Source organism: Nelumbo nucifera, chromosome 7, assembly GCF_055504915.1.
Source record: "Nelumbo nucifera cultivar China Antique chromosome 7, China Antique-T2T, whole genome shotgun sequence".
Lineage (NCBI taxonomy): Eukaryota > Viridiplantae > Streptophyta > Magnoliopsida > Proteales > Nelumbonaceae > Nelumbo > Nelumbo nucifera.
In genome coordinates, this window is record NC_142655.1 from 2,902,808 (window position 1) to 2,929,002 (window position 26,195).

At 41.3% G+C, this 26,195-nt stretch overlaps 3 protein-coding genes across 4 annotated transcripts; 1 reads left to right on the forward strand and 2 right to left on the reverse strand.

Annotated features, from left to right (window-relative positions):
* Positions 1-3,232: 3,232 nt before the first annotated feature.
* Positions 3,233-4,925, reverse strand: LOC104597564 (peroxidase N-like). Its single transcript, XM_010259181.2, has 4 exons — positions 4,557-4,925; positions 4,275-4,457; positions 3,995-4,160; positions 3,233-3,876 (listed from the first exon to the last, which is right to left on the reverse strand). Exons 1-4 carry the CDS (start codon positions 4,782-4,784, stop codon positions 3,467-3,469), a joined length of 987 nt encoding a protein of 328 aa, XP_010257483.1. The 5' UTR covers positions 4,785-4,925; the 3' UTR covers positions 3,233-3,466.
* A 3,648-nt stretch (positions 4,926-8,573) lies between these two features.
* LOC104597773 (uncharacterized) lies at positions 8,574-12,047 on the reverse strand. Its single transcript, XM_088891445.1, has 5 exons — positions 10,857-12,047; positions 9,803-10,277; positions 9,611-9,687; positions 8,713-9,158; positions 8,574-8,598 (listed from the first exon to the last, which is right to left on the reverse strand). The coding sequence occupies exons 1-5, from the start codon at positions 12,045-12,047 to the stop codon at positions 8,574-8,576; spliced, it is 2,214 nt and encodes a 737-aa protein (XP_088747571.1).
* Positions 12,048-22,776: 10,729 nt separating this feature from the next.
* LOC104597563 (uncharacterized) lies at positions 22,777-25,207 on the forward strand. 2 transcript variants are annotated; one of them, XM_010259180.2, is made up of 4 exons: positions 22,777-23,373; positions 23,585-23,646; positions 24,118-24,185; positions 24,278-25,207. In XM_010259180.2, exons 1-4 carry the CDS (start codon positions 22,969-22,971, stop codon positions 24,955-24,957), a joined length of 1,215 nt encoding a protein of 404 aa, XP_010257482.1. In that variant the 5' UTR covers positions 22,777-22,968; the 3' UTR covers positions 24,958-25,207. The 2 variants fall into 2 exon arrangements, with proteins under 2 accessions (XP_010257482.1, XP_088747105.1); XM_088890979.1 differs by having other exon boundaries at positions 22,781-23,373; positions 23,453-23,646.
* Positions 25,208-26,195: the final 988 nt, after the last annotated feature.

Consider the following 26,195-nt stretch of genomic DNA (forward strand, 5'->3'; position numbering starts at 1 on the left):
TGGAATCTGTAGCCTGAGAATTAACTTCATTTGTTCAAAATAATGCCTTTCATAACATAGACCAGTACCAATCCAATGCTCTTGACCCGCAGTGGCGTAATTGGCCAAGTTAGGGGTCAATGAGTCATTGAATCGGTTCTACATACCCGACTGCCTATATCGAATCGAACTGATTATATGCCACTTCTGGTTTCATGATTTTATCTGATTAATAATTGGCTTGGTTTCCATTCTTGTTTGTTCAGAACCTATATTCCAATGTAAATTGATTATTTTATTAAATATTATAATATTTTTCTTTTTTTTATATTTTTATCATATTTTATGATTAAAATGGTTATTTTGATAGATAGTAGGGAGAATAACTGTTCAGCCCACCTCAGAATTCTTCTTATAAACCGCATCCTACGCATGGATTTGGCATCTTCCTATGATTGTCAGGGGATTTTTCCAATGCACAGCTGTATGTGTCATGTGGGTAGGGATGTGGAAAAAGTTTGGAGGTAGGATATCCAAGCGCTCTCTCTCTCTCTCTCTATATATATATTATATATATAGCTTTGTCTTTTTAGTAATTTAATTTAAAGTCAAATTTCTTAAACTACGCCTTATAATTTAGCTAATTGACTAATAATAGTCTTATTGTTTAGATATTGTCTTAGAGTACCCTTCTGTTTCTGACAATTGATATTGTCGTTAAGTCTTAATGAAAAAATGAAATATTAAATTTGCTCCCTACTTCTTCAAAATTTTAAAATAAAAGCCAATTGATGAAAAATTCTGGAAGATAGGAAGATCGCTGCTCCGTTTCCGTTCCTACCATGGTTTTCAAAACCGGACCAGACCAGACGGTCAGACCGGAAAACTGGGAACCAGTCACTTGACCAGTTCCGTTTTTCCCCAAAACCGTTGATTTTGGTCAGCAAACCGCTGAACCGGCCGGTTAACCATTCGAACGGTTTTGGCCGTTTTTCAATTTTTTTTAAATTTTTAATTTTTTTTTTATTTTTTGTCAGAATAGGCCAACCATTCAGGTCGAACGGTCGAACCATTCGAACCGGTAACCGGACTCCTGACCGGTTCAATCACCAGTTCGTTTTTAAAAACAATGGTCCCCATATATTTTTGTCTCCACATGCATCCTTCTTGCTGTCCAACCACTTGAGTTCCTCCATTCTAAGAAATTTCTCAAATGCATTCAACCTATATTGAAGCATCGATTGGAGGGTAGTTACAGCAACAAAAGTTAGGCACTGGTCCACTGAGTTCATTGCTTACGTTTTTTATTGACTTTAGTTGTGGTAATATCGAAGATGGATGGAGGATTTCCTCCAAGCCCTGAAGAAGAGAGCATGTTTGCGAGGTTCATATCTTCTGGTAGTAGTGGTTATTCTGGTCTTCTTAATCCCCAAGAGATCGAGGAGACACCTTCAGCATTATCTCCATCCACCAAAGCTGTTAACCCTAGAAATTCTTAGTTGGCACCAATTGAGAATCCTACTTGTTCAGAGCTTTTCTAAAGACCTGCTTTTCAACTAAGAATACTTCCACCAAAGCTCTTATGCACAATTGATTATCTCAATCAGCCTTCCTTTCAACTCCCCGACCTCCATCTACAATGGCTGAAGTTCAAAGAAATTATATTATGGTGTCTGTAAGCGATTTCATTATTAAAAGAGGACGAAAAAGCTCTGTAGAGAAGAAACATGAATTCATGTTATATTTGTTTGTTAGAAAATCAATTGTATTGAACTTGACGGGGAATGGAAAGGAACCGAATATCTCTTCTGAGAGCCGGTAACAGTCCAGTTCACCGGTGGTGATTTCTACCCAACTTACAAAAAAGGGACGAAGGATAATATTAGGTTATAAAAAGTTTATACGTCACATATATGTTGTCACGTGTATACCGATTTTGATGGAACATTAACGAATGCTAACATCAGAGATAGAGCTAATCAATTGTCAATAAGCTTAGAGATACTCTAAGACAATATGTAAATCAAGGTTTTAAAAATCGATCAGGAAATGGAACCGTTCTGCCCACCGGTTTTTGGGTCAGCGGTTCGATCGTCTGGGTCAAACAGTTCGAACGGTTTGAATATTTTAACAGTAATATGCCGTCTTACCCATTAGATTAGAATATTAGAGTAAAATCCATATAAATATAAGAGAAAATAAAGATGGAATCAGAGGTATTTGAGAAGTTGTTGGCTGAAAGAGTTAAGAAGAAGACAAAGAAGGAAGAGGAGGAGGAGGGCTTGAAGGCAACAACGGTGGCGATGGTGAAAAACTAGAGTAGATATGAGATTTCTCAGTCTCAGATCTCACACTCTCTCTCTCGTAGATCTGTCATCTAGAGTCTAAACTTCTCTCCCAGATCTCTAAATGTGAATCTCTTTCACTGTCTCACACATCTCTCTCAGTAGATCTTAGATCTAAGAGATCTCAGATTTGAGAGATCTTCTTCCCTTTTCATTTTGTTGTGACAAGTTAATAAATCGTCCGGGTCAACGGTTCATTGACTAATTCAACGGTTTTTTACTAGAAACCGGATTTGGGGTAAAATAGGGCTGGTCACCTGAACGGTTTCTGGTCCGAACGGTCCGACCGTCCGGGTCAACGATGGTTTGAAAACATTGATGTAAACAGTAAGCATATAGCTAGTCAATTAACTAAATCATAAGGATGACCTTTTTCTATTTTATCAAAGAAAATGTTAAAGTTTATAGCTTCTTTTAGTTTGGACTTAAGGTGTAACAAAGTACATATAGGGGTGTCAATTGGACTAGATTTGGTCCAATCCAGTCCAGTCCAATGTGAGTCCATTACAAATGGACCTGGTCCAATCCAGTCCAATGAATATTTTGGACCAGTCCAGAGACTGTCTAATCTGTTCAAATTCCTATTTATTTAGATTGGTTTCAATTCAAACCTGGTCTATTGACAGCTATGTTCTTATCTTCTATCAAGGGACCAGATATTGGCTCAATCCAATATAAATTCATTATGACGGACCAGGTCCAATCTAATATGTCACGTTGGTCCATCCAGTCCATTCAAATTCAATATGTGTTATTGATCCGTTCAATCCGTTCAAATAGATTTTGATTTGCACGGAGTCCAACCCAAAACCGGTCCATTGACACTCCTAACTACATATACATGGGTACTGATATATATCATTCCTCATTGGGCCCTGGTCGGTTTAAATGCTGTAATCTTTTACAGATATAGGAAATAAACTTCACAATTGTAGGTTGAATATCCGAATACAACGAGTTATTTTTTTCTTATTTAACTTGGAGCAAGAGAGAGAGAGAAGTAAATTACAAGAAATTAAGTAATGGTTTTACGAACAGAAGCACGCACATAATTTGAGTAATTGCTAGACAATAGAAAATGCGATTGGTCTAAGTTGTCAGCAAAGTAGAAGAGTATCTAAGGGGTTTCCAAATTGTTCCATTTAGTTGACGACCCTGCAGTTTGTTCGTATTTCCCCATTGGGTGCAATTAGAGGGCTTATGTTCCCCATTTTGATCATGGATTTGGCGAAATCCTTGAAAAATAGCGTAGGATTTGTGCTATAATTCTCGACAAGCGTTTCGGCTGCGTCGCTAGACAACAGACTGGTATCTGAAAGGAGAAGACCCTTGTTATTGAGCAAGTTGGTGAAGTAATGGGTATCGAATAGATCCCTTGAATTACGATCAAGAGCGGTGGTCTTGTTGCCATCACCATTCTGTGGGCACAGGTTCTGCAGATCAGTCAACATATCTGCGTCCATGCTGCTCTTGTCAGTAGTACCATTAGTACTAGAGTTGAACAATCTCGTATTGAAGGTGGCACACTTAGCTAATCCGATTGTATGCCCACCTATGCACACGCACACACACACATACAAAAAAGACAAGTAATTAAGCTCATTCAATCGATCAGTCTAGGACTGATTGGCCAGGATTAAAAACAGATGGAGATGCAACACTACAAGTACCTGATAAGGCTACAACATCTGTGAGGTCGAGGCCTACAGCAGCGAACTTTGCGGTTATTTGATCGAGTGATTCAAATGGAGAAGGAAGACCATTGTTGGCTCCTGTCTGGTTTGCCACCAAACCATCTTTTCTTCCTAGAAGAACTTTCCAAAAAGGTCCTCCACTCTGCAAATTAATTAAAGTAGTCGTCAATCGTTAACAATTAATTAATGTCATTGGCTGGTTGCGTTTGTAGCTCAATCAAGCTTAATTAGCAAACTGAAGAAGAAATGGACATACTAAGAGAACTGCGTCTCTGGCTGCTATGGCTAGTATATCGGCACATGATACCGTTTTTGGGCATGCACTCTCAACGGCGCTCTTGATTGTGTCCACAACGTCGAACCCCCTCGCTGAGTTTAGGTTTGGGAGTGCAAACTTCTCGCCATCACTTCCATCCAAGAGAACTGAACCGTCGCACCCCTGTATAAACAATTAAATAAGGGTAATGATGAAGGGGATAGAGAGAGAGATAGCATATATAGGCTCATCAACCAAGCTAGGTAGGTTCCTAAAACTCACATTAACAAAGCAATCATGGAAGTGAAGCCGAAGCAAAGAGGCTGCCATTCGCATTTCGCTCCTGAGAGCTTTCTTCACCTCTTTCCGAACGATTTGGAAAACATTTGGGCATGTTGCATCATAGACGTCAGTGCTTAACTGGGACTTCACTACATCTGGTATACCTAAACACAAGATCAGTAATGATACAAGCAAAGCCTGACCACCAAAACTGGTCCAGTTCCTCATGGTTGCTTCACGTTGATGAAACCCAGAGGAAAGTTGACAGGCAGAGAGAGCCTTACTGCAACAAATGTATTAGTAGTAGTATAGGTTAATGTGTTTGTGATCCACCACCCTCCATTGGGATTTGGGAACATATTTATAACCAAAACTCTACGAGACGAAATAAATAATAAAACTATGTATATAAGTCACATTTATAAAAGATGATTAGTGCTCTGAGTGTGTGAGGTAAGGCGGCTGTGAATGGCGTTTGGCTGTATTCGAGTCACAGACTTCATTAGTCCACATTAATCTTAGTTTAGTACTGAAAAAAGTTGAGTGAGTAGGGTTTTAATAGTGCCGACGCTGAGGTGATTATGGAGATAATAGCTATCAGATTGCATTTGACATAAGCATCCAACACAAAGCAAGGTCATGAACCGAAGAGCACCATTACCGAAAGAGGAAAAAATATAAGGGAATTGCACTGCATGCACACTAACAAGCCATTAGTGCTTACATAAAAACAAGAGGAGAAACGTGGGTTGTATTATTTAATTGACACTTGCGTGCACGTTTTAAACTGACGGGCTTTGCTTGTTTGTTTGCTATCTATTACTATTAATTGATCATTCGTGGTGGTTCTTCATGAATTCCATTAAAAAAAGTTGAAGAATTATTCTAGACTTTTTTTAGGTCGGTAATGCTTTATCAGTTCATGAGTTCATGTTCTAAAAGTTGGAACACCACTTGTATGATCAAGCGTGCTTTAGTAAATCCCGATCATCTGTATAGATCGAATCACCGATCGTCACTTGTTCTTTGCACAAGTGGTGTTCTTCTCATGTGTGATTAACTTAACAGATTCCACCGTTGGGTTGGGCTTTAACATTAAACCATACATGAGAATCCTATAATTGCACGATTCTTCATCTCTTCTCCATCTCTCCCTTCACCCAAACCTTTTTCCTTTTTCTGTAGGAGCTCTACTTCCCCATCTGCTACTCTACAACCTCCCATCTCTGTTTCCTTAAACCTCGATTACCATTAAATCTCGGTACGTACTATTGACCATTGCATCGATAGGAAAGTTCATAGAGTTCGGCTTCAGTCGGGGCAAAACCCATCTTGCCTTCCATTAAGAATATCTCTATACTTAAATGTTGTATTTTACGGGGAGATATTCTCAATGCAATGCAAAGTTACAAAAAGGTTTATTAAAACAGTGTAAGCACAGGTTTTCCCTTATAGAAGACAATCTCAAGTTTATAATTCCATCCATTTTCGGGATAGGCTACCATAGCCTAGCTCAAAATAGATAGGACTGGTCATCAATTAATTCAATTCAAGGTTGTTCACTATATCAAAATAGATAGGTTACCATTTCGCAAGTCCTATCATATGCTTTTTAGTTTTAAAATTTGGTTTTTATATATATAAATTTTATTAAAAAAAGGAATTTTGGAAAACACTTGTAAAAAAGTATTTCGAACCCAAATACATCCGATACATGACAAGTATGACCAGAGTTGGTGCCACCCGTTAATGTACGTGAGGTGTGAGGAATGAGTGGGAATGCACTTTCGCCCATTGTTTTGTCCCTTCGCTCCTATCTTTTCTTACACAGGTTGGTTTGGCACAAATGGTCAACCGTACGTACCGAGTGATTAAGATATATATATATTTTGATATTCGGTGCTAGTGGTTAAGATACAACTTAAAGATGCATTACCCAGATGCACTAGTATATTATGTAGGAATATGCATGCTGCAGCCTGTTTGTAGCCCATCCCCCAATTCATAAGCCCTCAATTCAGGTGCAGGCAGGAACCGATGGATCTCAAGTGTTTGTTACATTTAGGGGGTGTTCATTTTTTAGATTTTGAGAGGGGATAAAGTTGGTCAATAGAATTTTGGTTTTCATTAATTAAGAATTTTATTTTATTTTTTTCAGATTTATGTAGGGGCTAAGGAAATTTTATTTTCTTGGGTACCATCTCCTAGGTGGACAAATAACTTTTCCATATAGGGGGAAAGTTGTCAAGACTTGAATGGGACAAAAATACCTTTTTAATAATGAATTTTTATGGCTAAAATAGTCATTACCTTATTTACATGAGAAATAAAAGAGCATGGGTAAATGCACTTCCCAGGAAAAACTTACCTACATAACTACATTTATCCGGATAAATAACTTACCGAAAGCGAATGGGACCTTAGTAGAAGACTTTATCAACCAGCTGGTTGGTACTTTGTTTTTCCAATTTATTTTGCATTTTATTAATGTCAGAACTCATGAACTATCCATATCAAGGGTCTCTCTATAACAGGGGTTTTTTTCTTATCCTTAAGTTCTTAACTTCTTTGTAGGGGCCGGGCCTGCCTCTTTGAGTCCCCAGCTTTTCTTCCTGTAATTGTAGGCAATTTGTAAGTAATCTTACTCTCTGCTGGTAGATGGTTCAGAGTTGAGGCCAGAACCGGCTGGCCAGACCATAGGCAAGTCTTGGTAGAATAAAGTAGAAATGAAATAAAATAAAATATTCTACACCATTAATAAAAGCTCATCCAAGGGCATTACTTTTTGGTTTGAGAAGCCACACAAACCTTAACCCAAGGCTGGGCTCAGGTTGGGTTCAGGTTGGTCTCGCTTTCTCGGGTTGGTCCATTCTTCTATTTCCTTTTCCTTGTATTAGATGTACTTGCTTCTAAGATTCTCGGGGTTCATATTAATTCAACGAAGAACTTCGCCTTTAAAGTTAAAATTTTTAATATGTAAATAGATAAATATATTAATACTTGCAATAAAAAAATACATAAATATATAAAATATATACATTTAAGGATGAATAGTTGCAGATGTATGAATAGTGAATACACATACATAATTACTTACATGTGTAAATACACATTTAAACATGTAAATATAAAGTTAAGTGAGATTCATACTTTTAACCCTAACCCTAATCTAAATTGAACTCAACACGACCATAGTTTTTTGGGCTGAATTCGGTTTGGATTTGGGCTAACCCAGTCCAAGTTGCAGCCCTGTCTTGGATCCAAGTTTAATATCACAACAACAGTGTTATTGTTATTTTAGTCTACCAATAAAATCCAAACAAATATTTGAATAAATTTTTCTCTTATTAAAAAATCTAAATAAATATTAGACTTCATATGATTTGACAGAAATAATTAAGAGACCTCAATTTTTTTGTTTCTCTCTTATTTCCTATCAAACCAAACCACCCATCGATTGAATATATTTCTCCGTGTAAATAATCATCCCTTTCCCTTCAAACCAAACACAATCTTAATATTGGACCATTATCCTTTAAAGAAACAGTTACAACAGGAGCTTGGGAGTGAATCATTTAGAGGATCAGCACTATCATTCTGTATATGGGTTCTTATGTAAGCAGGGATCTATGGTGATAATTTGTGCTTAATACTGGTTGGGCTGAACCGAAATATGCCCAACTTGATTTTACCAAAATCAAAACCCACTGTTACCATGTAGACCGGAGGCCCATGTAAACCCAACCCACTGAAACCCCTTCCCTTGAAACCTTGACAGTTAACACAAAGCACACAGAGAAAGATAGGGCTAAAACTAACACGACTCAAATGGTATTTGGCCAAGGACCTCTATGGTATTGGTCAGAAATATCCCCCAGATGGCCCCCCCTAGTTGGTACTTAAGGCTGTGTTTGATTTGAAGGAAAAAATAGAAAAAGGTAAAACCAGAGTTTCTCTGGTTTCTACTGTCGTATTTTATTCACTAACAATACCCAAATATATACACTCGAGAGTCTCCTACGTATACAAGGATCGGAGACTCCTAATTCAATTACAATTACAACAGAGACTTTCAATCCTAATTGTAATCCATTGTAGTCCTAACACCCCCCCCCCCCCCCCTCAAGTTGGAGCATGCAGATTGTGAATGCCCAACTTGCGGAGAAAGTACTCAAATTCTTTGCGACCCAATGCCTTTGTAAAAATGTCAGTCAGCTGAACGGTAGTCGACACATAAGCAGGACGTATGCAACCATTTTGAATCTCATCCCGTACAAAATGGCAATCAACTTCAATATGTTTCGTATGCTCATGAAACACTGGGTTTGCGGCAATATGCAAGGCTGCTTGACTATCACAATATAATCGTATTGGGTTTGAATGTGTAACTCCAAGAGCCAATAACAATCCCTTCAGCCATTTCAGTTCACATGTGGCCGTGGCCATAGACCGATACTCTGCTTCCGCTGAAGAACGAGCCATAGTGTGTTGTTTCTTAGTTTTCCAGGAAATCGGCGATTTCCCAAGCATAACAAACCACCCAGACAGAAAACGTCGGGACAAATGGCAGCTCGCCCAGTCTGAATCACACCATGCATATAACTGCAAGTCACAATCTGAACGCAAGAGAATTCCTTGACTAGGATTTCCTTTCAAGTAGCGCACCACTCACAACGCAGCCTCCCAATGTCTTTCTTGCGGCTGTTGCATGAATTGGGACAGAACATGCACACAATAAGACCACTCTGGACGCGTTGCTGAGAGATAAATAAGCCTCCCCACCAAGCATTTGTATTGCTCAGGATTAGATAAGAGGGCATCGTCTGTCAAGGCAAGATTGTGATTCTGCTCCAGAGGAAAAGGAGCAGGTTTTGCACCAAGTAATCCAACTTCAGAGATAATATCCAAAGCATACTTTCATTGTGACAGAAAAATTCCTGTTGAGTTTCGGGCAACTTCAATGCCCAAAAAATATTTCAATGATCCCAAGTCTTTTATATGGAAGCAGTCACTCAAATATTCCTTGAAGACTTGAATTGCCATACGATCATTACCGACACGATAATATCGTCCACATATACGAGAACAAGCACATGCACCATGTCCTGACGAAAGGTGAAGAGGGAGTAATCTGAACATGATTGCTGAAACCCATATGTCTTCAAGGCTGCGGTTAATTTAGCAAACCAACATCACGACGCTTGTTTCAAGCCCATACAAAGATTTTCGCAACCGACACACCATACCTGATTTATCTGACTGAAAACCCGGAGGCATTCGCATGTAGACTTCCTCATGTAGATCACCATGCAAAAATGCATTATGTACGTCCATTTGATGAAGCTCCCAATTTCTAGCTGCAGCGACTGCAAGGAAGGTACGGACAGTAACCATTTTTGCAACTGGAGCAAAAGTTTCATTATAATCAATTCCCTCAACTTGCTTGTTCCCAAAAACCACGAGACGAGCTTTATATCTTTCCACTGTCCCATCAGCGTTATACTTGATTCGATAAACCCATTTGCATCCTATGGCTTGTTTTCCGGATGGCAAAGGTTCCACAGTCCATGTCTGATTATTTTCAAGTGCCGGTATTTCTTTCTGCATAGCATCCCTCCATTTTTCATCCTTTACGGCTTCAACAAAAGAAGCCGACAAAAACACATCGTTTGCTTCAACTAACAAATTTATCCCCTCCATGACCAGGATTGTGTGCATATGCTAAGCAACCAAAGACTCGCACATTATCATAAGAAGGAGGTTGCCCAAATAACATTTCATAGGGAGTCTTTCCCTTTAACAGAATGGGCAGTGTCCGATTGATCAGATAACATGCGGTCAAGACACATTCCCCCAAAAAATCAATAGGCAATCTAGCTTAAAAGCGCAAGGCTCGGGCAACATTGAGTATGTGGTGGTGCTTGCGTTCAACCCTCCCATTTTGTTGAGAGGTCCCGACACAAGTGGTTTGATGAATAATGCCACTTTCAACAAAATAACCAGCCAAGCAAACAAACTCAGTCCCATTGTCAATACGGATCACCTTGACAGGTTTGTTAAATTGCCTTTGAACCATAGCAAAAAAAATTCAAAAGACTTGTCCCACTTCCTTCTTATCAATCAGAAGATAAATCCAAACGCCTCTAGAAAAATCGTCCACTACAAGAAATAATGTGCACCACAAGAAGTTGCAGTTCTATAAGGACCCCACAAATCACAATGAATTAACTCAAAAATATTGGATGCTTTATTATTACTAGGAACAAACTCTTCCCGACATTGTTTAGCTCGGAAGCATACATCACAACCCTTAATACTGTCAGTATGCTTAGTACGAAAATGTAGCAATTTAATAATTCTATAAGAAGGATGCCCCAACCTTTGATGCCAAATATCCGACGTTCTGCACTCTATAGTCTTCATTGCTCTTGTTGATGCAATGCTCTGGAAATAATAGAGTCCCTCTCGCTGCTCACCCGCTCCAATCAGCATCCTCGTAGTGCGGTCCTGTATCACACAGAATTTGTTAGTGAACTGGACGATATAATTCGATTCCTCAATTAATTGTGATACAGAAAGTAATTTGCAATTCAAACTAGGCACATATAAAACACTAGTCAGTTTCAGGTGATCGTCCAGTGCAATTGTGCCTTCTTTTTCTGCTATCGTCGCTTTCCCGTCTGGCAGCCCGACAGAGCACGGAATGATATTCTTTATGTCTCTCATCGACTCGAGGTTTCCTGTCATATGATGAGAGGCCTTTGTGTCTATTATCCATTCTGACAATTTTTGCTTACCACTTAGTCGTTGACTCCCTTCTTTTTGTGTGTTCAAAAGGTTGAGTAACATGTTCCATTGCTCACTGCTTAGTCCATTTAACCCGGTCTTGGCTGCATCGACTGATTCTCCTTGAGACGTATTGCCTTGCGCCGAGGCTTTGGTTGTATTGGCCTTAGCTTGGCTGTCACAACCTTTTCCTCCTGCCCCTGTTCGTTGTTTCTGTCCACCACGCCCTCGGCCTGTTCCACGGGTATTATTTTTCGGCCGATCACCCCACCATTCAGGGTAGTTGATCAGTTGGAAACAAGATTCTACATCGTGGTCTGTCTTGTTGCAGTGAGTACATATTGTGTTCTTGTCTCTGTCTTCGCTTTGCCTCTTTCCTGTGTGGGCTGCGAAGGCCACAGCTTCAGCTTTCTCTTCCTTTGCGTGCGTCATAGTTCGAACTTGCTCTTCTTGAACCACTATGGCATAGGCTCGATTCAAATTTGGCAAGGGTTTCGTACTCAGTATATGCAAACACACACCTCCATAGACCGTGTCATCTAGCCCCATCAAAAATTGATGAAGTTTCTCTTCATCTCGCTTCTTATCCCACGCCCTGCTTATGTCGCAGCTGCACTTGCCACATTGACAAGTGGGATATTGCTCATAATTTCCCAATTCCTCCCATATCATCTTGAGTTTGCCATAGTAATTCAGAATCGTCATACCTCTTTGTTTGCAATTTGCCAGCTTGGATTTGAGTTGTTGGACTCGTGGTCCATTACCAACAGAAAATCACTCCTTTATGTCATCCCAGAGTGTCTTCGCAATCTCTGTGTATGTTACGGTTGAACGTAAATTTGGTTCAATCGTATTCAGAATCCATGACACAAGCATGGAATTCACCATCCACCAATCTTCTAATTCCACTAAATCTTCCAAAGGTTGTTTCACCGATCCATCGATGAAGCCGAATTTCTTCTTGGCTCGCAGCGTTGTTCTTATTGCTTGAGCCCATTCATCATAGTCGTCACCTCTAAGCTGGATCTATGTGATAACGCTCCCTGGATTGTCTTTGGTTGATAGAAGATAGGGTGAGATCACGTTCCTTGGACATTGACTGCCGCCCTGATCCTTGTTTTCAACCATGTCGAGTATAGTGTTGGTGTCGCTGAAGAGAAACTGCCGCAGAATGTTGATTCACCGGAAGAACACTACGAAAAATCACAGTGCCGCACTGATTTGGTCTGTGAAAAACACAGCGCCGGACTAAAAAACACAACTCAGAACGTTGTTGCCGCTGATCACTGGTCCGAAGTGCCGCCGTTGTTCACCGAATGAGACGATGAACAGTGATACTTTAGAAACCAGAAGAAGTGCCGCCGCTGTTCACCGAAGGAGACAATGATCACCGAAGTGCCGCCACTGGTCCGAAAACACAGCGTCAGACTGAAAAGCACAGCGCAGAACGTTGTCGTCGCTGATCACTGGTCCGAAGTGCCGCTGCTGTTCACCGAAGAAGACGATGAACAGTGATACTTCAGAAACCAGAAGAAGTGTTGCCGTTGTTCTCCGAAGGAGACGATGATCACCGAAGTGCCACCGCTGGTCCGAAAACACAGCGCCAGACTAAAAAACACAGCGCAGTTGATCACTGGTCCGAAACCAGAAGAAGCGCCACTGCTGTTCACCGAAGGAGACGATGATCACCGAAGTGCCACCGCTTGTCCGAAAACACAGCGCCGGACTGAAAACCACAGTGCAGAACGTTGTCGCCACTGATCGCTGATCCGAAGTCACCGCTGATCACTTGTTCGAAGTCGAAGGAGACAACGATCACCGAAGTGCCGCCGCCGGTCCGAAAACACAGCGCCGGACTGAAAAGCACAACGCAGAACGTTGTCGCCGCTGATCGCTGATCCGAAGTCGCCGCTGATCACTGGTTCGAAGTCGCCACTGATCGATCGTTGCTGCCACCGTTGATCTCCAGAGTGCCCTTGCTCTGATACCATGTAAAACCAGAGCTTCTCTGGTTTCTACCATCGTATTTTATTCACTAACAATACCCAAATATATACACTCAAGAGTCTCCTACGTATACAAGGATCGGAGACTCCTGATTCAATTACAATTACAACAGAGACTTTCAATCCTAATTATAATCCTAACAAAAAAGGAGGGAGAAGGTAGGAAAACCTTTACAAACCTTGAATAGGTTCCCTATTTTTCCCTTTCTTTTCCTAACTTTTCCTTTCAAACCAAACATAACTTAGGTTCAAGAGTTAGGTGGGTTTTGGCTTTAGTCACCAAAAATCGGGCCACGACACACTCGCCCACTTTTTATGCTAAAATGGTTTCATTTCAAGGGGTGTACACGATTAATTAGATGTAATTGGACCATCTGATCCATGCATTGTCTTGGCCTCACGTCAATGCCACAATTTGGACTTGGTATGTTTGCCTTTGGCTTTTCCCTCAATTCATTTTTCTCTAATCTCTTGCACGTGCAGCTCAAATCTCAAATCACTAGAGGTTAAACTTTGAACAGAACGTTTGGTTATTGTTTAAATATTTGTTTCAAAATCATATATTTTTGGATTAAGACCGAATTGTTTGGGTCAACCCGATACACCTGATCCAACACAGTGACACTATTATACAGAGTATGAATCTGAATCTTGCGTTCCGATTATTGGGACAGGACTGGTTTCATTTATATATTTTAACCCGATCAAACCCTGAACTGATTGTGTAATACATATGAATGATGACACGTGAAAAACAAAATATCCCCCATGTTTTGAACTTGTTTCCTATGGTTTATCCATAATAACTTAGATTATCATTTTATAGTGATAAGTGGACAAAAAATCAGTAGATATATGATCAAAATACAAAGCTAAAGGCTTGCCAAGTATAATCAATTATTCTTGGGTCAGACTCCATATGATCAAATAAATAATAGCCTTTTGGATCTAATAAGTTAACAGGTTCTGTAGTTAGGTCAATGGCCAGGGTGCAACTTGGGTGGGCCCACATTGAAAAATTGTTAAGATTTAAATAGGTCTGGACCAATTCTAGTAGTCATTTGGAGCCAATGCACTATAAATTCTTAAAATCGGGCACCCTACTTGCACCCATTTGGCATGGGCCTACCCCCAATCTATATAATGGGCCCTAACTTATGGGCTCTGAAACAGATATTAATCCAGTGTACCTGGCATGGGCTTTTGCTTAGTAATCCATAAGAGGAAAAAAAAAAAGCTACGAAGCACTCAGCTGCTGTCAACTGTCAAAGAACACATGAAAGAAAGATTAATTGGTGGTATTTGGTGGGTGTTTTTAGTGGGACCAGACACTATCCCACGACGATAAAAGAACACCAACTGGCCATTCCTCTCCCTGTCCCGCGGACCCACCCCCATCCCGTCATTTTGGTATTTCTGGTTCTCTCCACCCTGGCATCGAGCCATTGCTCGTACTTATCTAATATTAAAACCCAATTTTCCGGTAGCCGGTCACCCAAAAGCTACGTCCTCACGCTCCGTGCAGCCCATACCTATCCTAAGCTACTGCAGATCAGATAAGACGCACAGAATTTCTTCTTCTCTGACCTTTCCATCTTCTCCAAAATCCCGACTGCATGTAAATCTTTTTATTTATTTATTTATTTATTTATTTTTAAATCTGTATTCCTCAAATCTTTTCCAGCAATGAGGATTAGAATCTTAGCAAGACAGACGATATTCAATTGGAATACGCTTTTGTGTGTGTGATGTGCACTTACTGACCCTCTGTTATACTTGTCTTCTTACTCTGATGAAACGGTACCATTACGATCAGTATGAGGAAGACAATCCATTCACCAATTAATAGAGCCATGGAATTGCTAACTCCAATTGGGTGTATTGTATGGAGTAGAATGTAAGGGCGTTTTACAATGTGAATGGTTTTTTGTTACTGATTTCACAAATAAATTAAAACTATCTTGTTTGATATTAGATTGTTTTTTAAAATAAAACACAAAAAATACGTTGTTGGTTGTGTATGTATTTTTTGTTTTTAAAACTGAAGCGAAAAATATATTGGAGAATCTGATTTTAAAATCATGTTTTCATTTGATTATTTAATATGATGTTCCATAAATCATATAATTTCTATATTATAAAATTTATTTTTATTTTAAAAACCAATATTTTATTAATTTCAAAAAACTAATATATATATATATATATTTATTTTTTTTTTTTTCTGTTGAAAACAAAAACAGAGCTCAATAACATACTCTTATTTTTTTATCATGATGTAACGATTCTAAAGACAAGTGAAAATAAAGACATTCATATTGGAAAACGCCCCCGGTACAGGGCAGTCCGTCGACAGTGCACATGCTATCAACAGATCGCAATCTTGTAGTTATCAGTTGTTCTTTGTTTACATGCTTGTCAAGCAGTTGCCATTATAGTCATGTTATTTGAAAAAAAAAAAAAAGTAGATCGATTGTTACAATGATTCATTTGATTGATAATGGAATGGCAGTGGACTGTAAGTGTTTTCTAAGAACGTTTCATGGCCAATCTTAGCGTACATTCCACGCAAGTCGAGTAGGATTTGGATGGAGGACTAGCACTCTTATTAGGGGACGTTCGGTTCCACAATATTAATTAATGCTTTTGTTTTTATTTGAAAACAACAAAAAAAACTTTTGGCTTTTAATGGCCAGCAGCATGGGCTTTTGGGATAAGAGATAGTTTGTCTTCAATATTTCTTTTTGACCATAAAGACAAACAGGGATTGAATGGAATGGATTGACGTGTCATGCGCAAGAACGTTTTCAACAACCTGGCCAACAGTCACAATTTTCTCTTTTATTTCTTTTGAATATTAATACATTAGCAAAATTAAGATGGTTTATTTCTAAAAGATTTTAATCATCAAGATAATGGTTTTTAAGATTAAACCTTTTTTTTTGAAAAAATAAAAACAAATTATGGAGTACTGATGAAAAAAAGAAACCAAAAACATTTTTTTTTTTTTTTGTTTCAATTTAGAAAGCAACAAAACACACACACATACTTAAGTTCTCAAGCCTTTCTATTATCAAAGATTAATATTCAGTCAATTACCAGAACCAACTCTTCAACTCACACTTATTGATAAATCATTTCCTCCCATCCATTAAATTAAAATCCAACTTATTATTAGATGGTTTCGTTATCGGATGAGATGAGGCTGAGAGTAGGTTATGTCATGGGTCGTGTTGGGTCGTGTTGGGCCATTATGGCATGGCTTGCGTGTGGTTTGTGTAAAGTGTAGGTTATGTCATATCAGTTTGTGGGATTAGTCGGGTTGTGTTTTCCCTTCTCTATCATATTTTGGGGGTTGGTTCGGCATGGCCTATGGATCGAGCTCACATGGGTCAATGCCATGCCGTGGATCACACTCGTCCATAAGCCAAGCCTTGGGTCAGGCTAGGTTGCGGATCAGGTCAAGTCATGTTTTTTTTTTAAATTTAAAAAAATTAATGAAAAATGTAACATGAATTAAAAATATAGACAAAAAATTAAAAAGATCTTAAAATTTTATTTTATATGAATTTTGATGTATACAATTGTTTATATATGCAATAATAAAATGAAATGATATAATAAATTTGAAAATAAAACTATGGATTGTGTTGGGTCATATCAGCATTCGGTCATGCCATGTTGTGCCTGCCCATGAACCTGAACCCCAGGCCCGATATGGCCCATATGATTGTACTATATACTTGGCATGGCCCACAATCTGTCATGCCAGACCACGGGTGGCATGGCCCAATTTACAATTTCACACCACATCCAATTAGGAATCAATGAGTGACAACATAAGCATGGGAGATGTTTCTGATGTGCGGCTGCAATGTGGTGTGAGGAGAGAAGCAAATCCCTGTTTTGTAAATGCAGAATGGAAATTGAAAATTAGGAATCCCTTAGACTATGCTTGGTTTGAAATAAAAGGTAGAGAAACCTATATAAGATTTGCAAAGGTTTTCTTACATTTTCCTTCCTTTCCCTATTTTTTTCCTTCAAACCAAACACAGCCTTAATAATGTCAAGATTATGTTAGGACGGGCTGTATACTTTGTAATAAAGGAGAAAACATCCAATACAACGTAATATATTCTACAATATATAACAGCTTTAGCTAGAGGTGCAGGTTGCATACCCGGTTTAAAGAGTTTACACTGCATCGTGCTTGGGTTTCCAGATTGAGCCCATTCAAATTTTGACAAAGTCCCAACCCAAGTCCACCCAAATTGCACCCCTTTGTTTTAGGAAAATTGGGAGAACAAAGATGTTGAAAATATAGATAACAAAGATATCAAATCTTGTTCCTAAGTAGTGCCATTTTTATAGATTATGATCAGTTGTTTAGAATTGGACGATACACAACTTTTGTACATAGCACGCCTGAGTCAATGGAGTTTGGATCTCTTGCCAACAAAAATCCCTTCCAGCCAATGGTGGAGCTAGGAATTTTCTTTTAAGGGGTTTAAGTTAAACAAGAAAATTAGATAGGGAGTAAAAATAGGGTTTGGAAAAAATGGGAAGAAAAGGTTTAGATCTACAAATTTAAAATGATCCTTTACATTTTAGTTCAAATTTTAGAGACCCACTTTATTACATTTTTTGACCCAGCCTTCACTAAATATCCATATAAGTAAATATTTTAACAAAAAAATTGGAAAGGGGGAAAGGACCCCACCAATACGCGTTGGCAGTTGTGTTTTAGCATGAGTGCATGACCTATTGTCATGGGGGTAATCGTTGGGGCCCCGTGCAGCACTCGAAATGGGCGAGTAAACCTACGAAACAAAGCAAACACACACAAAAAGGCAACAAGATGGCACACGAATTAGCAAAATGCTATTTGTATTGCATCAATCAGTGGTAAGCATAAGCACACAGTACAGTGTCGAGGGGATCTCGTGCTTAACCTTTACACGCTTATGAACTCACTCGACTATCTACCTCCCCTCAAAGAGTACGTTAAGCTTTTGGGGGAGTGACAAAAGGAAATATCAAAAGGATGGAAAAACATACTAAGTAATTACAATAACGCCATTGGCGGTCCCCCTTACAAAATATAAGCAAAGCCCACCCATGACACACATGTTGACACCATGAAGGCACGTGGTTGGCACTCTGATGGCTCACTGTAAGTGCTTGATGGCGCGGCGAAGGAGTCACCTGTGACATTCTCCCCTACTCAATTTGATCTACGTCCTCGGAGATCGGCTTCGGTTGGTCCCTTAGAGTCACTATTGCGGAAGGAGGGTTCTTCTACTGCTCCCCGAACCGGTTGTCGTCCAAGGCCAAGGTTTATACTTTGGTGGCATGGTTGAGTTGGCTCATTCTTTTGGGGTTTCCTATGGCTAAGTCCTTTCCTGGCAGCTCAAGGTATGTTAGTGGCTGGTTTAGTTTGGCTAAGGGGTAGGTTTGGGCCAGGTAAGGATCAAAATGGGTGTTTTGAATTATTAAGGTATGGATTCCCATGCATTTTTCCCCAAGGGTAACTCACAGGGATACTACGAGAACTAGCCTTAGGGATGATGTGAAATGTGGTCCCTAGATGGCTTGGGTGGCACTCACTCTCCCCGGTGGTTGTGGTAGTAAATGTGGGCAAGGTTTGACACGGCCTTGGGTCTTCTTCTGTTGGGCCCACCAATTGCGGGCGCTTGCGGCTTCTGCTGCGAAGTCAACTTCTGCTGATGTGGTTGGTGTTGAAGCTAATGCTGCTGCTGATGTTGACTTGGGCGCTGGCATTGGCGTTGGCGCTGGAAATGGAACTGTCTTGGGGGTGACTTATTCCTGGTGACGACTTCCCAACCAGTTCCAGTGTCGAGGTGAGGTCCTTGACAGGGGTTCTTCCTTGTTGACGTAGCGCTGTCTTCATGGTTGCTGGTTTCTTGGTACAACTGCAAGGCTGAAAGTTGCTTCCCAAGTATCTGCAAGACTGATGAGACAAGAACCATGCAAGGGGAGTGTTCGTCCAGAATAAGCAAACCGTTGATGTGTGGCATAAGTGCTGCTTCCGCCTGCTTGAGGAACTCCACTCCAAGAACAACCTGAAAATCATCCAAGGGAACCACAGATAGATTGATGGGTCCTTTCCATGGTCCAACTCAGAGTTCTACTCCACAGGTCGTGCCCTCTACTGCTTTGGCCCCAGAGTTGACAGCCTTGACCCACCCAGTTTGTTTGGTGGTGGTCAAGCCGAGTCGCTTTGCCTCCGCAAGAGAAATGAAGTTGTGGGTGGCCCTAGTGTCCACCAAGGCTTGGGTCGGCCTCCCGCCGAGGGTGATGTCTACATAATTCAGCCCCTTGTGGGCTTTGGTGGGTCGCTTTGATGTGGCCTCTTTCTTGACCATGGCGTTGATGAATTGGAGGGCGCCTACTCTTGGCGCCGTTGTGGGCTTCTCCTCATCGCTCTCTTCACTATCGTTGAGTTTGATGATGAGGGCAGTTATTTTCTTTCGGGTTGGACAGTCACTCGTCCAATGCTTCCCGTTGCAAAGGTAACAAGGCGCAGGAGGAGGTCTCCTAGTGGATTGGTGGCCCTGATAGCTTGGGTTTCCTTGTGGCTGCTTCCCTTGTTGGTAATTGTAGGGCTTGTCCGCGGGAACTGGCTTCTCCTTTGTAGAGGTTGATTGTGGATCTCCCCCACTCAGACTCATGGTACCTGGGCTGGATGGTCTTTGCACATCTTCCTTAGGTGTTCTCAGATCAACAAGCTGCTCAGCTACGGCCATGGTGGTGGCGAGGTCCTCAACCCCGCGTCGCTGGAGTTCGAGCTCGGCCCATGGCTTGAGACCGTCCATAAAATTGAACAGAAGATCCTTGTCTGACATGTCAGTGATCTCCAACGTCAAGGCCGAAAACTCCTTGACATAGTCATGTAGTGATTCTTGATGTCTAAGATTCTTCATTCTTCGGTGCGCCAAGTACTCCACATTTTCTGGGTAGAACTGCCGCTTGATCTCACGCTTGAATCCAACCCAAGTGTCGATGGTGCGGGTTCCACGTTGACAACACCTATGCCACCATAACATTGCGATATCAGTCAAATACATAGCAGTTGTACGTACCTGAGTTTGGTTGTCAACGATGCCAATGGCGGAGAAATATTGCTCCAATTGCCACAAGAAGTTGTCAAGCTCCCTAGCATCCCGAGCACCCGAGTAAGGTGTTGGCTCTCGGATCTTGATGTTCATGGAAGCTAGGGTGGAGGGAGTGCTAGGTGCATTGGCCACTGCCCTCTTTAGGAAAGTCATCTCATCTCTCATCTCATCTAATTGCGCTTGAAATCTGTCTAGCAAGCCCTGTAGGCTGCTTTGGGAAGGCCCAGCTCCCAAATTCTGTATGGTGGTGTGCATGTCTCTGAAGGTGCCATTGAAACGTCCTTCTAGTTCCACCACTGCATTCTCAACCATCTCTAGGTTGAGGTGGAGTTCATCAACCCGATCTCGAGTTTCTCCCACTGTCACCTCGCAATGTAGGAGGCGCATGTCCACGGTAGCTAGTTGGTCGACTGATTTGTCGTGCTTGCTAGCTTTAGTTGTACGCCCCTTTGGGGCTTGTGTCTTGGTAGGATCGTCAAGTGGAGCGTCATCAGAGTCGTGGGCTTGAAGCCGCCCATGCGGTGTGTTATCGGCAATGCCCCGATTGCTCTTCATTGTGTTGATGTAGGGACGAAGGCAAGGTCCAGAGTGTGTGTAGGAGCTCCTGCTCTGATACCAACTGTCACGGGGGTAATTGTTGGGGCCCCGTGCGGCACTCGAAATGGGCGAGTAAGCCTACGAAACAAAGCAAACACACACAAAAAGGCAACAAGATGGCACACGAATTAGCAAAAGGCTATTTGTATTGCATCAATCAGTGGTAAGCACAAGCACACAGTACAGTGTCGAGGGGATCTCGTGCTTAACCTTTACACGCTTATGAGCTCACTCGACTACCTACCTCCCCTCAAAGAGTACGTTAAGCTTTTGGGGGAATGACAAAAGGAAACATCAAAAGGACGGAAAAACACACTAAGTAATTACAATAACACCATTGGCGGTTCCCCTTACAAAATACAAGCAAAACCCACCCATGATACACATGTTGACACCATGAAAGCACGCGGTTGGTACTCTGATTGCTCACTGTAGGTGCTTGATGGCGCAGCGAAGGGGTCACCTGTGACACTATGTCCATCAGTCCATGCATCATATGTGAGACCCACCATAGACTAGAAACCCACCATGCATGGATGTATGGACATAAGTCATGTTAGAAGGCGTTGGAAAGGATTTTTGTGGGCAGGAGAACTCAAATCGTATGGAATATACTTTGATTCATCACCTTATAGGGAAAAATAACCTCGTAGAAGTATGATCAATGCACAGCACATGGCATATAGCTATTGTAGTCCAACCAACACAACCAATATAATCCAGGTCATAGAAAGAGATTTTCAGAACGAGATCTGCTCCTCACAAATAGGCACCTCAAAGTCACATTCACCATACATTGAGAATATCTTTTTATGAATAATTTATAAGTACAAAAGACATTACTAATGCATGCTAAGATATACATATGAGGTGAGTGTGAACAGATCCTTTTATACGATCATGTATATAAACAGATCACTATTTTTTCTAGGACATGGTTTTAGCCCTGCGCTAAAACCGTGAAATACTGAAATCAAAACTTCTGAGATGGTATTTTTGTGGCCCCACCTTGAAATAGATGAAGTTAAATCGTGGTGGACCACAGCATTAAATCTAAGGTCATGATTCGCTAAAAACCATGTCCCAACAAAGTGAACTCCTATGCAAAATGGTGCACCATTAGTTGTGAAGTCATGTTTGGCTCACATTTCCAAGTTTACTATTTTTTTTGTTTGTCTCTAACCTCCAAGTGCTTAATTCGTTGTAAACTTATACGGTTATACCGTATATTTTTAGTTTGCCACATGGCAGGGGCTTTATGCCACATCAGCTGAAATGACAAGAAAAACCTTTTCTGACGGATATTTCGAATTACCCACACAATATGTTCCGTACACGTGGCATGGGTGATCGTCCGGCGAAGGGATGTGGAAGGCAAAGGCAAACATCCCCTGTGGTTTGAGTTATTGACAAGTAGTGGTCCAGCCTAGCCGAGATCTCTTCCTTTTCCTTCTTCCATTTGGATTGGTGGTTGTTAATCTGGGACCCACTACCTCCATCAACGATGCAATAAAAAAGGTAAAAAACCACCTACTCCTCGGAGTGTCTTCCGTACTTGTCGTCTTGCTCTACCTATTTATCCCGGTTACCGGTGCGACCAAAAAGCGGTGAAAGCGAGACTACACGCGCTCAGCGCCCACATCTGTACGTGCGTAATGCCTGTGTGGTGGTGCAACAAATAAAGTAAGAGAGAGAGAGAGGGAGAGGGGGAGAGAGAGAGAAGGAAGGGAAGGGGGTTTCCTCTTCTATTAATTTTCTTGGGGGGTTTTTGCACCTCTTCTCACCATATCAGGCTCCTCTTCCCCGGAATCCGACCTGCAAAATTTGTCTCTCTCGCTCTGGTTTCCTCTATCATATTTTATTCAATCTGTCAACCCTAACCCATCGATGAGGATCAGAAAGCGATCTCAGCCATTGCCGTTCTCTTCCCTTTGCCCCGTCACTCTATTAGATCCCCAACCATCCACACCGGCATCACTTGAACATAACCAGGTAGGAAGTGATGCACAAGTGAAAGAAGAGGAGGAAAAGGCGACGGGGTTGCAGCCAGGTAGGGATTTAGTGGTACAAGAACAGAATACCTATCTTAATCGGCCCTGCCGTTCCCCCGATCAATGTCCCCAACTTCCCTCGAAGGTGGAAGAGCACCAGCCTTGCCCGGATCTGCTTCTGACGATCGTGAGAGGAGGTAACGGATGGTTTTTCTGCGATGGGAAGGAGGGCCAAGACCAGAAAATCGAAAGAGATTTTTGCATGATGCAGTCCTCCGATAGTCCAACCCAAGTCGACGAGGTAGGCTTCTGAAATTTTTTTCTCCCCCAAAGAAGTTCCTCTTTAGTAATTTTTTTTTTTCTTTTGAAAACTGCATTAGTTGGGCAATCTTCAGTTCAATCGCTTTTGTAATCGGCTAGCATTAGCGGCTTTACCCTCTTTATCTCTCCACCGGTGCAACTTTGTTGGGTCACTTAGGCTCAGTTCGTCTCTCCCAATGGGGTCTTTGCAGGAATTGATAGGAGGAGATGAAAGAGAAAGGAAGAACTGGAGAGTTAAGACCAACAATCTCAGGTAAAGGAATATTCGCTGGTTTCGTTTTCGTTTTCTTGGAAAATCTCAGATTTCATGGAAAAACTGAAAATAAGAGAACATATGGGAGAAATGAAGGAATTCAATTTACCCTTCTTCCCTTGTACAAAAAGTAGCACTTCTGTTTCATGTTCGCTTTCATTATCCGCCATTCCCCCCCCCCCCTCCCCCTCTCTCTCTCTCTCTCTCTCTGAAACTCAACTCAGTTCAGGCAAACTCATTGGGGTTGGCTATACTCTACCAAGACCAAGCTTCTCCCCCACCCGGTGTAAAACACAGACCTAGCATGACCATGACTTCTTTGCTTGTTTTCAACAAAATGCGCACAAGGTGCACATTAGCACGAGAGACTGGTCCCCAGCTGTAATACACCTTTCCGAATTGTGCACTCACAGTTTCTTTCGTATTTCCTTGTATGGTTGTGGATGCTCTCCTTCTTGGTTACCTCTTCAGGAAGGAAAGTAGCTTGGGTGCAGAAGCTGCTGACGGAATTTCTGTGTCATCGTCTTGCTATGACCAAGGTGAGATCAGTAGCCACGAAGAGAAACATTTTTATTGCTTTGTCATCAGGTAGTATTGAGCTGTTTGTTTCTGTTTTATTGCACCACCACAGTTGGGAGGTGGGGTGAAGGAGAGAAGGCAATCCCATTGAAGAAAAGAAGAGGGAGCTTTGACCGGCGGGCAACATACGAGACGACGACACTGGGGAACGAGAAGAAGATGAAGAGTAAACTGAAAACAAAGACGAACAAGAGATTGGCTCAACAAGCAAAGGAGGAGGAAGAGGATAAAGAAGAACAAAAGCGAGAACCAGAAGGGAAGGAGGGAAGCAGCACCGAGAATAGTAATAACGCGAGGAGGAGTGGGAGCGAAAGGGTGGTGATGGAGGGTTCGAGGTGCAGTCGCGTTAATGGGAGAGGATGGAGATGTTGCCAACAGACACTTGTTGGGTACTCTCTATGTGAGCACCATCTGGGTAAAGGAAGGCTCAGGAGCATGAGCAGCGTTCGGAGTCGTACTTCAGCCGTTGCTAGGCCCAAGAAAGATTCTACCGCCGCCGCCGCTGCTGCTGGAGACAGAAGTATGAGGTCGTTATCGTCGGAGAAGAAACATGATGAACAGACGTTGTTACACGAGGGCCAGGATGACGATGACGATGAAGAAAAGCCATTGATGATTACAAAGAAAAGAAAGAAGATCGGAATAGTGAAAGCTCGATCCATAAGCAGTTTACTAGGCCTAACAGAAAACACAGTCGCGACAAGAAGTGATAATAGCCATGGAAGACTATGAACGCCAATTGAGCAACAAAAGTGTAAAGAGCTATAAAAAGGATGATATTTATTGGAGCTTCTTTATTGGTGGTGATGGTGGTTACTGCACTGGTGGCGCGGTGCTTATTACAGGTATGAATTAATCACGTATAACACTGTTAATTGCACAGTTAAAGTTTGCTTTGACAAGACTCCCTGATCTCCCATGTTTCCATTATGCTGAGATCAAATTATATGAAACCTGTTATTTATTCTGGACTCTTGAGCTATACCCTTTTGGTACCAAATTCAAATCTAGAGATGAACCCAGCTTATGGACCAGCTGGATTGAGCCACGTCACCGTGGCTGAATGGGTCCATAGTCCAGGTCCGGACATCACGGCCCGGCCGGGGAAACCATTTTCGTTGTTATTGTTGGTGTTGGGTTGGCCTCAAACTCAAACTCAAACTCAGCTGGCCACGTACCCAGTTTCGAGAGCATTCGAGTTCTCCGAAGAGTTGGTCCAGTCCCAATCTTGTCAAATAATTTGGGTGGTGTGCAGCATATCCTTTAGCATTAAGACTATGAGCTGAGCGTGGCATAGTTTGTTAATCAGTCAGATGGACCCCATCCACCATGTAAGTTTGACCTACTTATCATGTGCTAAGATACTAAAAGAAAAGCTATGGAGGAATATTTTCTAACTTAAATAGTTGATTGATGTTTAAAATATTTGCAAGCAGGCGCCCTAGAAAGCGTTTAGTTGTATATTTTTGTCTTCAACCAGCTGTGTAGGAGATCCAACTAAAAAGCAGTCGGCCACGAAAGCTTGTCTCAAGTTTTCTATGGGAAAAGCCTAGCCTGGGGTTTGGACTTTGGAGCGCAATCCCTCAAACGACTATGGGCGACATGGTTGGTTTTAAACCCGTCATTGGTTCCAACTTGCAAGTTCCGTTGCAGCCCTGAACCATGCATTATTTTCTTAAAAATCATATTTGTTTTTGGGCCAATTTATTTTTAAAACGTCACAGCAGGCTGATCCATTTAGACCATAAAGTCGAGCCAATAACCAAATTGGTTTTAAAACATTGGTTTGGGCGGATTGCTTATTTGGACGACTTGCACTATATAATGATTAGATACTAAAAGGCATCCAACCATATATTGGAGAGCTACACAAAACTTTGAAATGTTTTTTCTTGAGAATATATAAATGGTGAGACGCCTTGAAACAGTGATTGATGCTTCTAAGTGTAATCAATGTCCACATTTGGAAG